Genomic DNA, 17474 nt, shown 5'->3' with positions numbered 1-17474 from the left:
TGAGTGAATAAGGACTGTGAGAACTGGGGTTCAATGGGCTGCAGGTGATGTGTCTGGAACAGGTGGCAAGTGAATCCTATTAACTGGGTGGAGACGGGGAGGTGCCTGTACTTGCAGGCTGGGAGATGTCAGAGGGAACAGGCCTGACAGCACCAGACTCAATCCCACTGTTATCAGATTCTTCTTCTTTCTTTTTAAATCTTTTTATTAATTTTCCAAAATTATAAACAGAATAACAATATTGATACAGAGAGATTGGAATAATCTTATTGTTGATAAGCAGACACAAAAAAAAATTCAAATAATACAAGTATAATGGACTTCCAGACTCTTGATATAATTAATCTTAGAGAAAAAAGAAATAAAAAGAAAAAAAATTACAAAGAAAAACCCCAAAAGAAAAACAAAAAAAAACTAAATACTAAACCCCAAAAAAAAGAAAACAAACGGAACAAAACAGGGCTAGACCATTATCTTAAATCAAACACGTTCAGTAATATCGTCAACTCTGCTCCTCTATTCATATATTTTAAGTTAATAAGAAGGATTCAGAAAGGTCAAATTACATCATATGAAAATATTGAATAAATGGTTTCCAAGTCTCTTCAAATTTAACCGAAGGATCAGATTCTTGAAGGGGCTTCTCAAACACTAAATGATGAACACTTGATCTCCTAATCTACCTCTTTGTGACCTTTGAACTTGGTTTAGCCGCACTGCACTTTCTCTGTAGCTACAACACTATGTTTTTATTTTGCTTTTTTTCCCCTTACATATGTACTTATATATTGCACTGTCTGTCCAGATGACATGTTAACAACAGATTTTTATGTATTCAAGACTGCTTAATGTCATTTCCAGTGCACAAGTGTAAAGGAGACAAAATAATTGTTACTCCAGATCCGATGCAGCACAAAAAATACAATAAGATAAATAAATCGCAATGATAAAAAACACAATAAATATAAATACATAAGATAGTTTATACACATAGATTGATTGTATGCTCATAAAGTGAGTCTCGACATAGAAGGGTCTGTACATAAGGTGTCTGACAGGAAATGATAAAGTAGTGGTGGTTGGGCGTGTGGAGGGGTGGGTTAGTGGGTGGGGGTGTTGATCAGCCTTACTGCTTGGGGAAAGTAACTCTGATGGGAGTGGGACAAACAGCCCATGAGCAGGGTGCATGGGGTCGTTCATGATGTAACCGGCCCTTCTCCGGCAGCTTTCTGTACATATGTCCTTGACAGTGGGTGGGCTGGTGCCAGTGACGTATTGGGCAGTTTTGACTACCCATTGTAGAGCCCGCCTGCCCACCACGGTGCCGTTTCCGTACCACGCAGTGATGCAGCTTGTTCAAATGCTCTCCACCGCACACCAGTAGACTTGCGTACAATTCTATTGTTATTAAGGAAATTAAGTTAACAGCCTCAGTGTTTTTATCCTGGTTGGGGAATCAAGACTAGGAAGCAAAGGTTTAAGGGCAGAAGTATAAAGGGAACTAGAGGAACAACTCTTATTACACAAAGGTAGTGTCTGTGTGAAATGAGCTGCCAGAGGAAGAGGTTGAAGCAACTTTTAAAAGATAGTTGGACAGAGACATGGATATGAAATGCATCAGTCAGACCACACTTGGAGTATTGTGAGCAGTTTTGGGCCCCCTATCTAAGAAAAAATGTGCTGGCATTGGAGACAGTACAGAGGAGGGTCACAAGAATGATTCTGGGAATGAAATGGTTAATATATGAGGAGTGTTTTATGGCTCCCTGTACTCACTGGAGTCTACAAGAATGAAACCTATTGAATATTGAAAGGCCTAGATAGAGTGCATGTGGAGAAGGTGTTTGCTATAGTGGTGGAGTCTAGGACCAGAGGGTGCAGTCTCAGAATAATTTTAGAACTGAGATGAGGAGGAATTTCTTTAGCCAGAGGGTGGTGAATCTGTGGAATTCATTGCCACAGGTGGCTGTGGAGGCCAGGTTATTGGGTATGTTTAATGCGGTTAAACAGGTTCTTGATTAATCAGGGTGTCAAGGGTTACGGGGAGAAGACAGGAGAATGGGACTGAGAGGGATAATAAATCAGCCACGATGAAATAGTGGAGCAGACGATGATCTGGGTGACCTAATTCGGCTCCTATATCTTATGGTATCATGGTCTAATGGTTTCAAAGGTTATGGGTCAAATGCTGGCAAATGGGGCTAATATGAATGGTCAGCATCAACTAGATGGGCCGAAGAGCCTGTTTCTGTGCTGTATGATTCAAAACACTCAAAGGCTAGATCAGATCGTGGTTGTTTTCACCGTATGGGTCTGTGTTTCATTTCATTTCTATCTCTGATTTGTCCATAGTGGACAGGTCCATTATAACACAGTGATTAATCCCAACAACTAAGTCCTCTGATCTGCCGCTGATTTGCTTTGGACTTGTCACCCCAACACTCCACATTTTTTATGTTTACTCTCCCTCGCAACTGCCTAGCAGAAAGCTAATGATATTCGCTTTCACATTCTCACAGGACCAAAGACATGTCCACAGGAAGCAAGCAGACTATTGCTTGTACTAACCATCCACCCACACATCTCAAGATCAAAGATCTTTCTCCAACACAGAGTCCAATTAAGCATCATTACTACTGCACATAGCTCACAGCTCAATTCCAACAGCAGACACAATTTGCCTTAATTTTGCTTTTCCTTTATAGCCGTGGAAATAATCTTTGATGCAAACATGAGGCTGGCCCAGATAACTGAGAAGAAACTGCACTGCGGCAGACAGGAAGGCTCCCCAGTGGGTCGTCAAAACTGCCCATCGCAACTCTGGCACCAGCCTACTTGCCATCAAGGACTTTTCTACAGAAAGGTGCCAGAAAAGGGTCAGTAACATCATGAAGGATCCCACCCACCCTGCTCATGGACTGTTTGTCCCACTCCCATCAGGGAGGAGGCTACAAGGCATCCACCCCAGGACCACCAGACTCAAAAACAGTCACTTTCCCCAAGTAGTAAGGCTGATCAACACCTCCACCCACTAACCCACCCCTCCACACCCCCAAACACCACTACTTTATCATTTCCTGTCAGAGTCACCTTATGTACAGACACTCCTGTGCCTAGTGTCACTTTATGGACATACAATCAATCTACAACTGTATGTATATAAGCTATCTTATGTATTTATATTTACTGTGTTTTTTTTGTTATAGTGTTCTTTATGTTATTGTCGCAAACACGAGGAATTCTGCAGATGCTGGAAATTCAAGCAACACACATCAAAGTTGCTGGTGAACTCAGCAGGCCAGGCAGCATCTCTAGGAAGAGGTACAGTCGACGTTTTGGGCCGAGACCCTTCGTCAGGACTAACTGTATCTCTTCCTTCAGTTAGTCCTGACAAAGGGTCTCAGCCTGAAACGTCGACTGTACCTCTTCCTATGGATGCTGTCTGGCCTGCTGAGTTCACCAGCAACTTTGGTTTATGATATTGTGTTTGTTTTGTTGAATCAGATCAGGAGTAACAATTATTTCATTCTCCTTTACACTAGTGTGCTGGAAATTACATCAAACATTCTTGTGCTGCGGGATCTAAGGCTCCTGTACCTCCTAGCCAATGGTAGCAGTGGGAAGAGATGACAAGTGCTGACCTATATGTACTTTGATAATAAATTTAATCCGAACTGTTCCTCTGTGCTGTACAGTGCTGTGACTCTGTAATCCCCTGCAGGAGTCGCTGGCTGCAGCTTGTGACTACATCAGGAAGGTCAGGGCTGACATGGGATCCACAAACCTGCTGGCTCCACTGAACTGGATCTTCCGGCAGCCCGTCCACAGGGGTCACCCCCGCCTCCTGTTCCTGCTGACGGACGGCTCCGTCAGTAACGTGGGGAAAGTGATTGCTCTCATCCGCAGCCATGCACAGACCTGCAGGTACCACGCCAGCGCATTTTGTTCCTGAATTCAAAATACTCCCAGTATCCTGTTTGTCTTGGTATCTTGGGCGCTACAGTGGTTAGTCAGTTAGTTAAGCCTCGTCACCCCATGGATGATCTTCCAGAGCTTCCTTTGGCTTTTCTGTAACACTGAGATTTTAGGGCTGGGACTGTCAGTCCCATGAATGACCCTCCTCCATTTGCAGCCGAGCTTGGGACTGTCCATGGCAGGATGTAGCAGTTAGCGTGACGCTATTACAGCTTGTGACGTCAGAGTTCAGAGTTCATTTACGGCGCTATCTGTAAGGACTGTGCGAGTGTGTGTGCTTCCTCTGGGTGCTCTGGTTTCCTCCGATAGTCCAAAGGCACACTAGCTGGTAGGATAATCGGTCATTGTAAATCGTCCTGTGATTAGACTAGGGTTAAATCGGTAGGTTGCTGGGTGGTCTGGCTCCCTAGGCAAGAAGGGCCTGTTCTGTGCTGTATCTCTGAAAAGAACTTTAAGAAAATTCCCAAACACGAGGAACTGCTGGAAATTCAAGCAACATACACAAAATGCTGGTGAACGCGGCAGGCCAGACAGCGTCCATAGGAAGAAGTACAGTCGACGTTTCGGGCCGAGCCCCTTCGTCAGGACTAACTGAAAGAAGAGATACAGTTAGTCCTGACAAAGGGTCTCGGCCCGAAATGTCGACTGTACTTCTTCCTATAGATGCTCTCTGGCCTGCTGCATTCCACCAGCATTTTGTGTGTTTAAGAAAATTCTGTTGAGTTTGCCACTGTGTGATATTTTTCAGTCCAGTTATATTAGATTAGATTAGATTCAACTTTATTGTCATTGTGCCAAGTACAGCTAGAAAGCCAATGAAATGCATTTATGGGATGTGAATAAGGAGATAATGTTCTTTTTCTCTGAAAATTTGTCTTTCAAACTTTTATCTTGATTTTAATAAAATTTTGGTCATAATGGGCCTTCCTCTTATAAGTTGACACAAGGACATAGCTTGAGTTATATGGAGAGATTAGATGTTCTGGAAATCTGAATCACAAGAGACTTGGCAGTTGCTGGAAATCCAGAGCAACGCACACAAAATACTCTTCAAGTCAGGCAGCTTCTATGGAGTGGGATAATCATTTAATTGATATTTTGGGCTGGAAAGGAAGGGGGAAGGAGCCATAAAAAGGGGATGGGGAAGGAGTACAAGCTGGCAGGTGATGGGTGAAGCCAGGTGAAAGGGGAGGATGGTAGGTGGGGGAGGGGTTTGAATGAGGAAACTGAGAGAGGATGGGTGGAAAGGGTAAGGGGTTGAAGAAGAAGGATTCTGGTAAGAGAGGGGAGTAGATCATAGGAGAAGAGACGGATGGGCTGGGTTTTTCTTCTTTGAATGTAGAAGGTTGAAGGGTGCGCTGACAGATGTTTATCAATTTATGAGGAGTGTAGATAAAGCAAAAGTTGACAGTCTTTTCCCCTTAGTACTGGGAATTGAGGGAAGTAGGTTTAAAGTGGTTTAACTTTGAAGATTTAAAAGTGACATGAGGGGCAACTTTGTTAAATGGAAGGTATTGAGTCTATGGGACAAGCTGGAGAGGCAGATAAAATTACAGTATTTAAAAAGCACTTAGACACTTGTATGGATAGGAACGGTGTCACCTTCCAGATTAAACGTTTTCCAGTCAAAAATTAGTGTTCAAGGTTGTCATAGACATGATGCAGATCTGGGCTGAGAAGTGGCAGATGGAGTTCAGTCTGGAAAGGAGTGAAGTGATTCACTTTGGAGGGTTGAATGTAAAGATCGAATACAGAGCTAATGGCAGGTTTCTTAACAGTGTGGAGGAACAGACGGATCTTGAGGTCCATGTCCATAGAATCCTCAAAGTTGCTGAGCAAATTGATAAGGTTATTAAAAAGGTGTAAGGTGTGTTGGCCTATTTTCATCGAGGGATTGATTTTAAGAGCTATGAGGTAATGTAGCAGCTTTATAAAACTCACATTAAAGTGTTCAGTTCTGGATGCCTCATTATAGGAAGGATGTAGAAGCTTTGGAGAAGGTACAGAGGAGATTTACCAGGATGCTGCCTGGATTAGGGGGCATGCGTTATGAGAATAGATTGAGCAAGCCAGGGCTTTTCCCTTTGGAACACAAAGGAGGATAAGAAGAGACCTTATGATAGAGGTGTACAAGATGATAAAAGGCATAGACCAAGAGACTTTTTTCCAGGATGGAAATGACTAATATGAGGAGGTGTACGTTAATTTTAAAGTGATTGGAGGGAAGCATAGGGAGGATGACAGAGGGTTTTACACAGAGGGTGGTGGGTGCTTGGACTGCCAGGAGTGGTCATTGAGGCAGATACATTAGGGAGATTTAAGAAGCTCTTAGATAGGCTCATTGATGATAGAAATGTGGAGGGCTATGTAGGAGGGAAGGGGTAGATTGATATTGCGGTAGGTTATATGGTTGGCACAATATCCTGTGCTGAAGGGCCTTACTGTGCTGTTATGTTCTATGTTCTAGAAATCGTACAAATGAGGTGACTATGTCACACCGTTACAAAGACCCTGTTCCTTCAGTTATTTAGCTGATAGCTTTATAGTCCATTATTAATTTCCCTTATCATCCTGAACTCCTCCATGACTTTGTCCAGATGAGTTTTTGAAAGCCTAGATAGTGTGTGGAGGTGGAGAGGATATTTCCTATAGTGGGGAGAGTCTAGGACCAGAGGGCACAGCCTCGGAGTAGAGGGACGTCCATTTAGAACAGAGGTGAGGAAGAGTTTCTTTAGCCAGAGGCTGGTGAATCTGCGGAATTCATTGCCACGGGGGGCTGTGGAGGCCAGGTTATTGGGTATATTTAAGTGGAAGTGAATAGTTTCTTGAGTTTCATTATTAGTCAGGGTGCCAAAGGCTGCAGGAGAATGGGGTTGAGAGAGATAATAAGTCATCCACGATGGAATGGCAGAACAGAATCGATGGGCTGAATGGCCTAATTCTGCTCCTATGTCTTAATGGTTTTCCTACAAAGTACAAGAATATAAATCCTTATCTAAGCCTGCACCAGGGTCAAATGTTCTCTTTTGACCAGGCTTTAATTTTCATCCGATCAGCCAGTTTCAATTAAAATACAACCTCGGGTATTATTTTTATGTAATTAGAGATACAGTGCAGAATAGGTCTTTCAAGCATCATCCGGCAGCCCACTGATTTAACCCTGGCCTAATCACAGGACAATTAACCGAACTGGTATGTCTTTGAAAACCAGCATATTCCACAGGGAGGACAGACAGAGACTCCGTGCGAAGATCCTTGGGATTGAACTCTGAACTCCAACGCGCTGAGCTGTATTAGTGTCGTGCTAAACGCTGTGGTGGTGTTGGAATCAGCTAATGTATAGCTGACAAAATGGCTGCCCTGTTTCTTTCAGTGGCTTGGGGATACCCAGAATGAGGCACTCAGAACACCACACACAACATCTCTTGGCAGACCACACTGTAGTCCTGAGTGGAGATCGTGTCTGGATGAACTTCCTCATCATGCCAAGGGAAGATGAAGAACCTACCTGCATTTCGCCACCACCGGCCATGACCTCCAGATGTCCCAAATCCCTCCACTGCCAATGATGCATCTCCACAGTGATGGTGCTGTGGTAACGGTGAAAGCGGGGCGGCCAACCTGCCATATAGGGCATGCGGCTCCAGAATCTTCTCTGATAGATGATTTACGTCAGGCAGCACGGACACAGGCTCTTCAGCCCATTGTATCATACAGGCCACGAAGCACCCATTTACACCAGTCCTATACAAACCCCACTTTAGTCTCTGCCACATTCCCACCCAAAATTCGAGCAGAACACTTCAATGCACTGCCCTGTACACTGTCACTTTAAACTGACCTCCACACCTCATACCCACACTGACACACTCCTCTCCACAGTCCCTCACCACCCCCTTCATCCCCCATTCACTGTCACTTCACACTGACACTCCACACCTCATACCCACACTGACACACTCCTCTCCACAGTCCCTCACCACCCCCTTCATCCCCCCCATTCACTGTCACTGTACACTGACACTCCACACCTCATACCCACACTGACACACTCCTCTCCACAGTCCCTCACCACCCCCTTCATCCCCCATTCACTGTCACTTCACACTGACACTCCACACCTCATACCCACACTGACACACTCCTCTCCACAGTCCCTCACCACCTCCTTCATCCCCCCATTCACTGTCACTTCACACTGACACTCCACACCTCATACCCACACTGACACACTCCTCTCCACAGTCCCTCACCACCCCCTTCATCCCCCATTCACTGTCAATTTACACTGACACTCCACACCTCATACCCACACTGACACACTCCTCTCCACAGTCCCACACCACCCCTTTCATCCCCCCATTCACTGTCACTTTACACTGACACCCCACACCTCATACCCACACTGACACACTCCTCTCCACAGTCCCTCACCACCGCCTTCACCCTCCCATTCACTGTCACTTCACACTGACACTCCACACCTCATACCCACACTGACACACTCCTCTCCACAGTCTCTCACCACCCCATCCCCCCATTCACTGTCACTTTACACTGACACTCCACACCTCATACCCACACTGACACACTCCTCTCCACAGTCCCTCACCACCCCCTTCATCCCCCCATTCACTGTCACTGTACACTGACACTCCACACCTCATGCCCACACTGACACACCCCTCTCCACAGTCCCTCACCACCCCCTTCATCCCCCCCATTCACTGTCACTTTACACTGACACCCCACACCTCATACCCACACTGACACACTCCTCTCCACAGTCCCTCACCACCCCCCTCATCCCCCATTCACTGTCACTCCACACTAACACTCCACACCTCATACCCACACTGACACAGTCACTGTCCTACTGTGTTTACACTGGCCCGGCAACCTAGAAGAATTCCTCTTGTCAAGGGTCACATTGTCACTTTATCCTCTCCTGACAGGGTCACCCAATGTTCAGAAACTCCTCACCTCACGTCACTTTATCTACATACAATCAGCCTGTGTGTATAAACTAATCTTATGTAAATATGGCCACACTCAAACAGTTACTTGTGCCTTGTGTTTTATAGGATTTTATTTATATTTATTGAGTTCTTTATGCTGCATTGGACCTGAAATAACAATTGTTTTGTCTCGTTTACAATTGTGTACTGAAGAATGACATAAAGTATCTCAAATCTGAATCTCCAATCTGGAATCGTTACTCTCCCCAGGTGCTATAGTTTTGGTATTGGACAGAACGCCTCCAGAAGACTCGTCCTGGGACTTGCCTCTGCTTCGAAAGGTGCGGCTGAGTTTCTGGACGAAGGGGAAAGATTGCAGACAAAGGTACGAGAGCAGACGTTTTGCAGAATCTTACTGCGGCTGAGCTCAGTCTGATTAAATGTGAGGAAGTTAAACATGTAACAGTCACCTGAAGCGTCACATGAATTAAACTAAAATTTGGAATTTTAGTAAACATTGCATTTCAGTAAATGCTCTCCCCCTGAACACGTGTGTTAGCTCCAGGTGCTCTGGTTTCCACCCACATTCCAGATACAGTATGTGGTAAAGCATAGCTTCCTCATTAGTGAGGGCATCAAAGGTTACAGGGAGAGGCCAGGAGGATGAGGTTGAGTTGGATAACAAAGCAGCCTTGATGGAATAGTGGAACAGACTTAATGGGCCAAACGGCCTAATTTTGGTCCTGTGTGTTATGGTCTATGAATGGATTCGTGTTAGTATGTTGTGTGCGTGCCATGTAGGCACTGGGAGCACGGCGACCCTTGCAGGCTGCCCCCAGCACATCGTCGGACTGTGTTAGCCGTTGATGCAGACAACACATTTCACTGTATGTTTCAATGTACCATGACAAATAAAGCTAAGCTTTAAAGCCAATCAACTTTTTGAGGTGTCTGTTATGATACGCACCCGGCCACGCCAGCTCCCAGGGTTTAGACACTCCAACTCCTGGGAATATGGATCGCTGGCTCCTTTAAAGATTCAGGCCCACCCCGCTAACTGGTGGCCATATTTTGATGCCAGGGTTTTAATATTTAAAGAGCACCCTGAACTGAGGTTCAGTGCTGAATCGTCAGCTCAACTCTGAATTCTCATCTAGCACCCTGTCCTCGTCTCAGTCTTGTACTCTGTCTTCACAATAACATAACACTATTTCAGAGCTGGTGACCCAGGTTCAGTTCCTGTCCAGAGGTCTGTACAGAGCCTGCACGAGCTCCCCATGACCATGTTGGTTTGCTGTGGGTGCAATGCTTTCCTTCCACGTCCCAAAGACATAAGGGTTGGTCAATTAATTGGTCGCACAAGTGTAATTGAGCAGTGCAGGCTCATTGGGCCAGAAGGGCCTGTCACTGTGCTGTATCTCCAAATAAAATAAAAAATAAAAATAATTTCAATTTCCAAGACTAACAAGCAGAGTAATTATTAAATAAATGAAATGAAGAAACTGACAAACAACCACAAGGCTGTATTAATTCATTCCCGAGGTCCTGTTGCATTAAATGTTCTGACTGGAACCTCTTGGATAGTCTATAGGCCATGTGAATGGGATCAGATTCAGAATCAAGGTTATTGCCTCTGACATAAGTCATTAAATTTGTTGTTTCGCAGCAGCAGTACAGTATAATACATAAAAAAGTTACTATGACTTACAATTAAAATCATGAAAAATAAGTAGTACAAAAACGAGGAAATAGGTTTTTAGTGTTCATGGACATTTCTGAAGTTTGATAGAGGAGGTGTAGAAGCTGTTTCTAAAATGTTGAGTGTGTGTCTTCAAGTTCGTCCACCCCATCCATGATGGTAGTAATAAAAAGAGGGCATGTTCTGGGTCATGTGGATGCTGCCTTCTTGAGGCATCATCTTTTGAGGATGTCCTCAATGGTAGGAAGGTTGATCGAGATGGCTGAGTTTACAACCCTCTACAGCTTTTTCCAATCCTGTGCACTGGTGCCTCCCTACCAAGGTTCAAAGTTCAAAGTAAGTTTATTATCAAAGTACGTATCTGTCACCATATACGACCCTGAGATTCATTTTCTTGCAGGCATTCACAGTAAATATAAAGAAACACAACAGAATTAATAAAAATTACGTACAAAGATGGACAAACAACCAATATGCAAAAAAAGACAAACTACAAATACAAAACGACAACTAATAATAATAGTAATAATAGCTAGAGATAATCCAACACATTACAGGATCCCGCAGCAGTTTAACTCAATCTGATTACTTACACAGGCACAATCAAGTGGCAAACATCATTCACCAAAACCTTGCTTTAAAATACTAACTCGTAAAAGATACCATATCTTACTTTAAATGCAAGACATCCAGTTTTAGAGTCAGAGTCCTACAAATTATGTTATGACTGATCCATTATTATAGGTACAATGATCCATAATAACCATTCTGGATATAATAATGCAGGATAAACAAAGAAGAACAAGTTATTTAATCAATACAGCCATTCCAAACACACAAAACTTACAGAAATCAATAAAACACCAGAAAAACACTGAATTAAAAGGGAAAATTGAAAGAATATGGAACATGAACAGGGTATATATTGTCCCAATAGCTGTACCTACAGCTGGTATCATCCCAAAGTCACCACACAATAGCATTATACAATTAATCTTACACAGCAATTGTGGTAAACCATATATATATGTTGTAACTGGGTTACCTGTCTGGACACGCCCCTCTGCTGACTGCCCCGTGGCTCCTCCCAGAGACCCCTGAATAAAGGCGATTGTGCCATTGCTCCTCCTCTCAGTCCAGGGACAGACACTCAGCATGGTGGAGGTCACATTTTACTGCGAATAAAAGCCTTTCAGTATTTACTCTATTTCCAGTCTTTTGGAGTTATTGGTGGTGCATCAGCAATATTTATGTAAACCTTCAGAAAGCCACAATATTAAACACCACTAGAATAGTCTGAAAGTTCCCAGCAATTGAGAAATGAGCGTGCTTAGCTATGCCCGTACCTCAGGTTTTACCAGCTTCAGCTGAGGATAAAAAGTAATTAAGTAAAAATAACTAAATAAATAAATAATATTGAGAAACTAATTTGTAGGGTCTTTGAAAAAGTCCATTCAGTTGGTGATGCAACCAGTCAGAATGTTCCCTATGGTACATTCATAGAAATTTGTGAGGGTCTTTGGGGACACACCCAGTCTGCTCAAACTCCCAATGAAATATAGCCACTGATTGTTATGGTGCAGAAGCAATGTATCTTCAGGACTAGAGACATACATTAAATGACAGTGATGGATGGACTAATTGCTCTGTTTTCTGTTTTGTAGATGGTAAAATCGCTGAAGAAAGCAATGGCCCCCTTCCTCAGTGACGTCACTGTTGATTGGTTCTTTCCTGTGACAACCGAAGTTCTCCCGTCTCCAATAGGGACGAGTTTTCTGTTCCCTGGAGACAGATTAATCGAATATTGCGTTGTGTGTGACACTTCAAGATATCAGTCCAACTCAAAGTCAGTAAGTATGAAATCCTGCATTTTGTTCTTTTGCACACCAGTTACTGAGTCACTTAAAGTGATAAGTTTGCACTAATCAGATTGAATTAATCACAAACTATGGTGATAAGTTCAAGTTCAAGCTTAACTGTCATTCAACTCATGTATACAGCTCAACAAAACAGTGTACCTCCAGGGCCAAGGCGTGGAACACGGTACTGACAGACATATACAGCACATGCAGTCACATGCAGTCACACACAGTATGTACAGTCAGACACAGCACATACAGTCACACACAGTATGTACAGTCAGACACAGCACGTATAATCACACACAGCACGTACAGTCACACACAGCACGTATAATCACACACAGCACGTACAGTCACACAGCACATACAGTCACACACAGTATGTACAGTCAGACACAGTACATACAGTCACACACAATACGTATAGTCACACACAATATGTACAGTCACGCACAGTGCATACAGTCACACACAGCGCATACAGTCACACACAATATGTACACACACAGTATGTATAGTCAGACACAGCACATACATTCAAACACAGCACATTCAGTCATTCACAGCACATACAGTCACACGGTATGTACAGTCACACACAGTACGTCGTCCCACACAGTGCATACAGTCACACACAGCACATACAATCACATACAATACATACAGTCACACACAGTACGTAGTCACACACAGTGCATACAGTCACACACAGCACATACAATCACATACAATACATACAGTCACACACAGTGCATACAGTCACACACAGCACATACAATCACATACAATACATACAGTCACACACAGTACATAGTCACACACAGTGCATACAGTCACACACAGCACATACAATCACATACAATACATACAGTCACACACAGTGCATACAGTCACACACAGCACATACAATCACATACAATACATACAGTCACACACAGTACATCGTCACACACAGTGCATACAGTCACACACCACACATAACACAAAGTTACAATAGCACATACAATGCAGTCACAAGAAATAATATTAGCCCAATATGGCCTGGAGCTTGATGGTGCATGGGTACATAATCACCTGTGTAGATCAGCTATTGATGGAAGAAACCACAGGGCTTCTTGTGTCTAGCAAAAGGACTGCACTGGATTGCTTTACAAGGAGCTAGCATATTCTGGATGAGTCGAATGGCCACAACAAGCCTGCAGTTCTGTCATGAATCTCCTCAGTGTTGAGTTCCTGCATGACAGTTGTTTGTTTTCACAATTAATTCCGTGCGAGTGTTTTGACGATGCAACTTCTGTGAAATCCTGGAAGAAATTGGTAGATCGGTAAAGATTAAGAGAAACCAGAATATAGAACATTACAGCATTGCGGCCCTTCGGGTCATGATGTTGTGCCGACCTTTTAATCTACTCCAAGATCAATCCCTTCCCTCACACACTGCCCTCCACGTGCCTATCATCAATGTGCCTCCCAAAGAGTCTCTTAAATGTCCTCCCCACTGAGTGTGGGTTTGATACCAAGACTGAAACAGCCTTGGTTGCCTGATCAAGGCTCATCACCCCGAGGCTTTCTCAGGCGTTGATCAGGCCACACTTGGAATATTGTCAGCAGTTTTGGGCCCCTTATCTATGAAAATATGTGCTGGCATTGGAGCAGGTCCACAGGAGGTTCACGAGTATGATCCCAGGAATGAAACAGTTAACATATGAGGAGGCTTTGATGGCTCTGGGCCTGTACTCACTGGAGTTTAGAATAATAAGAGAGGATCTCATTGAAACTTGTTGAACATTGAGATAAAGTGAATGTGGTCAGGATGTTTCCTATCGCGGGGGGTATGTAGGACCAGAGGGCAAAGCCTCAGAAGAGAGGGAAGTCCATTTAGAACAGAGATGAGGAGGAATTTCTGTAGCTAGAGGGTGATGAATCTGTGGAATTCATTGCCACAGGCAGCTGTGGAAGCCAAGTTATTGGATATATTTAAAGCGGAGGTTGATAGGTTTTGGGTTAGTAAGGGTGCTGAAGGTTATGGGGGAGAAGGCAGGAGAAGGCAGGAGAATGGGGTTGAGAGGGATAATAAGTCAGCCACAATGAACTGGCGGAGCAGACTCGTTTAGCCAAATGGCTCAATTCTGCTCCTATTTCTTATGGTCTTATGGCTTCGATCTTGCTGAAGAGTGGAGCAGACTTTACAAGGACACTTTCTCTTGTCTTGTTTGAGAGCGATGAGTGGAGGTACAGCCAGACCTGGTCTCAGCAGTCCAGCAGCTCGGTCTTTTACCACTCGCAAGAGGAGGACGCTGAGAACTGGAGAGGGTGCCGAGATTCTGCCCGGGAAACCACCTCCGTGATCGATGACCCTGAGAAGGAAGGTAAGCTGGTTGGGGTTGGGGAACTTCGAGCAGAGTTTAATGTTACAGAGTCCCAAATACCCAGCAGGAACCAGGAGCCAATGAAATACTGAAGTTCACGGAAATAGAAATAAGGAACCTTGGTTCTCAAGGGATATTGCAACTCTGATAAAGAAGAAGAGGGAGTTGTATGACATGTATAGGAAACAGGGAGTAAATCAGGTGCTTGAGGAGTATAAGATGTGCAAGAAAATACTTAAGAAAGAAATCAGGAGGGCTAAAAGAAGACATGAGGTTGCCTTGGTAGTCAAAGTGAAGGATAATCCAAAGAGCTTTTACAGGTATATTAAGAGCAAAAGGATTGTAAGGGATAAAATTGGTCCTCTTGAAGATCAGAGTGGTCAGCTATGTGTGGAACCAAAGGAAATGGGGGAGATCTTAAATGGGTTTTTTGAGTCTGTATTTACTAAGGAAACTGGCATGAAGTCTATGGAATTAAGGGAATCAAGTAGTGAGATCATGGAAACTGTACATATTGAAAAGGAGGAGGTGCTTGCTGTCTTGAGGAAAATTAAAGTGGATAAATCCCCGGGACCTGACAGAGTGTTCCCTCGGACCTTGAAGGAGACTAGTGTTGAAATTGCGGGGGCCCTGGCAGAAATATTTAAAATGTCGCTGTCTACGGGTGAGGTGCCGGAGGATTGGAGAGTGGCTCATGTTGTTCCGTTGTTTTAAAAAGGATCGAAAAGTAATCCGGGAAATTATAGGCCAGTAAATTTAACGTCAGTAGTAGGTAAGTTATTGGAGGGAGTACTAAGAGACAGAATCTACAAGCATTTGGATAGACTGGGACTTATTAGGGAGAGTCAACATCGCTTTGTGCGTGGTAGGTCATGTTTGACCAATCTATTGGAGTTTTTCGAGGAGGTTACCAGGAAAGTGGATGAAGGGAAGGCAGTGGATATTGTCTACATGGATTTCAATAAGGCCTTTGACAAGGTCCCGCATGGGAGGTTATTTAGGAAAATTCAGTCGCTAGGTATACATGGAGAGGTGGTAAATTGGATTAGATATTGGCTCAATGGAAGAAGTCAAAGAGTGGTAGTGGAGGATTGCTTCTCTGAGCGGAGGCCTGTGACTAGTGGTGTGCCACAGGGGTCAGTGCTGGGTCCATTGTTATTTGTCATCTATATCAATGATCTGGATGATAATGTGGTAAATTGGATCAGCAAATTTGCTGATGATACAAAGATTGGAGGTGTAGTAGACAGTGAGGAAGGTTTTCAGAGCCTGCAGAGGGACTTGGACCAGCTGGAAAAATGGGATGAAAAATGGCAGATGGAGTTTAATACAGACAAGTGTGAGGTATTGCACGTTGGAAGGACAAACCAAGGTAGAACATACAGGGTTAACGGTAAGGCACTGAGGAGTGCAGTAGAACAGAGGGATCTGGGAATACAGATACAAAATTCCCTAAAAGTGGCGTCACAGGTAGATAGGGTCGTAAAGAGAGCTTTTGGTACATTGGCCTTTATTAATCAAAGTATTGAGTATAAGAGCTGGAATGTTATGATGAGGTTGTATAAGGCAATGGTGAGGCCGAATCTGGAGTATTGTGTTCAGTTTTGGTCACCAAATTACAGGAAGGATATAAATAAGGTTGAAAGAGTGCAGAGAAGGTTTACAAGGATGTTGCCGGGACTTGAGAAACTCAGTTACGGAGAAAGGTTGAATAGGTTAGGACTTTATTCCCTGGAGCGTAGAAGAATGAGGGGAGATTTGATAGAGGTATATAAAATTATGATGAGTATAGATAGAGTGAATGCAAGCAGGCTTTTTCCACTGAGGCAAGGGGAGAAAAAAACCAGAGGACATGGGTTAAGGGTGAGGGGGGAAAAGTTTAAAGGGAACATTGGGGGGGGCTTCTTCACACAGAGAGTGGTGGGAGTATGGAATGAGCTGCCAGACGAGGTGGTAAATGCGGGTTCTTTTTTAACACAAGAATAAATTGGACAGATACATGGATGGGAGGTGTATGGAGGGATATGGTCCGTGTGCAGGTCAGTGGGACTAGGCAGAAAATGGTTCGGCACAGCCAAGAAGGGCCAAAAGGCCTGTTTCTGTGCTGTAGTTTCTATGGTTCTATGGTTCTATGTTTCACCTTGATCAGAGTTGGCCTTCGTGATGTTTAGATAGTAGAAATGGTCCAGTATCATAGTAATGCTTTGCAGCGTCAGTGATTACTGATCAGACTTCAATTCCCACCGCCGCCTGTAAGGAGCTTGCACGTTCGCCCCATGACCTCGTGGGTTTCCTCCGAGTGCTTCGGTTTCCTCCCACATTCCAAAGTTTTACGAGTTACGGATAGTAAGTTGTTGGCACCAGAAGCATGGTAACACTTGTTGGCTGCCCCCAGCACACCTTCGGACTGTGTCGGCCATTGATGCAAACAACACATTTCACTGTCTGCTTTGATGTACCTGTGACAAATAAAGTTCATCTTTAAAAAAACTGAAATTCTACCTAATCCCATCTGGGCCAGAGCCCTCCATACCCGTCCTGTGCTTATCCAAAACCTCTAAAAAAGATACAGTTGAACCCACATCCACCACTTCCACAGGCAGTTCGTTCC

General features: G+C 44.0%; 1 protein-coding gene across 1 annotated transcript in view; it reads left to right on the top strand.

Annotated features, from left to right (window-relative positions):
- vwa5b1 (von Willebrand factor A domain containing 5B1) overlaps positions 1–17474 on the top strand; it is a 126642-nt gene that overhangs the window by 50200 nt on the left and 58968 nt on the right. Inside the window, exons 9-12 of the mRNA XM_072244953.1 lie at positions 3722–3924; positions 9204–9318; positions 12297–12482; positions 14713–14863. Of these exons, the coding sequence (XP_072101054.1) occupies positions 3722–3924; positions 9204–9318; positions 12297–12482; positions 14713–14863 (655 nt within the window). The remainder of the gene's footprint in view (positions 1–3721; positions 3925–9203; positions 9319–12296; positions 12483–14712; positions 14864–17474) is intronic.

Source organism: Mobula birostris, chromosome 27 (genome assembly GCF_030028105.1).
Source record: "Mobula birostris isolate sMobBir1 chromosome 27, sMobBir1.hap1, whole genome shotgun sequence".
NCBI lineage: Eukaryota > Metazoa > Chordata > Chondrichthyes > Myliobatiformes > Myliobatidae > Mobula > Mobula birostris.
Note: the sequence above shows the minus strand (reverse complement) of the source record. Positions and strands in the feature narration are given on the sequence as shown.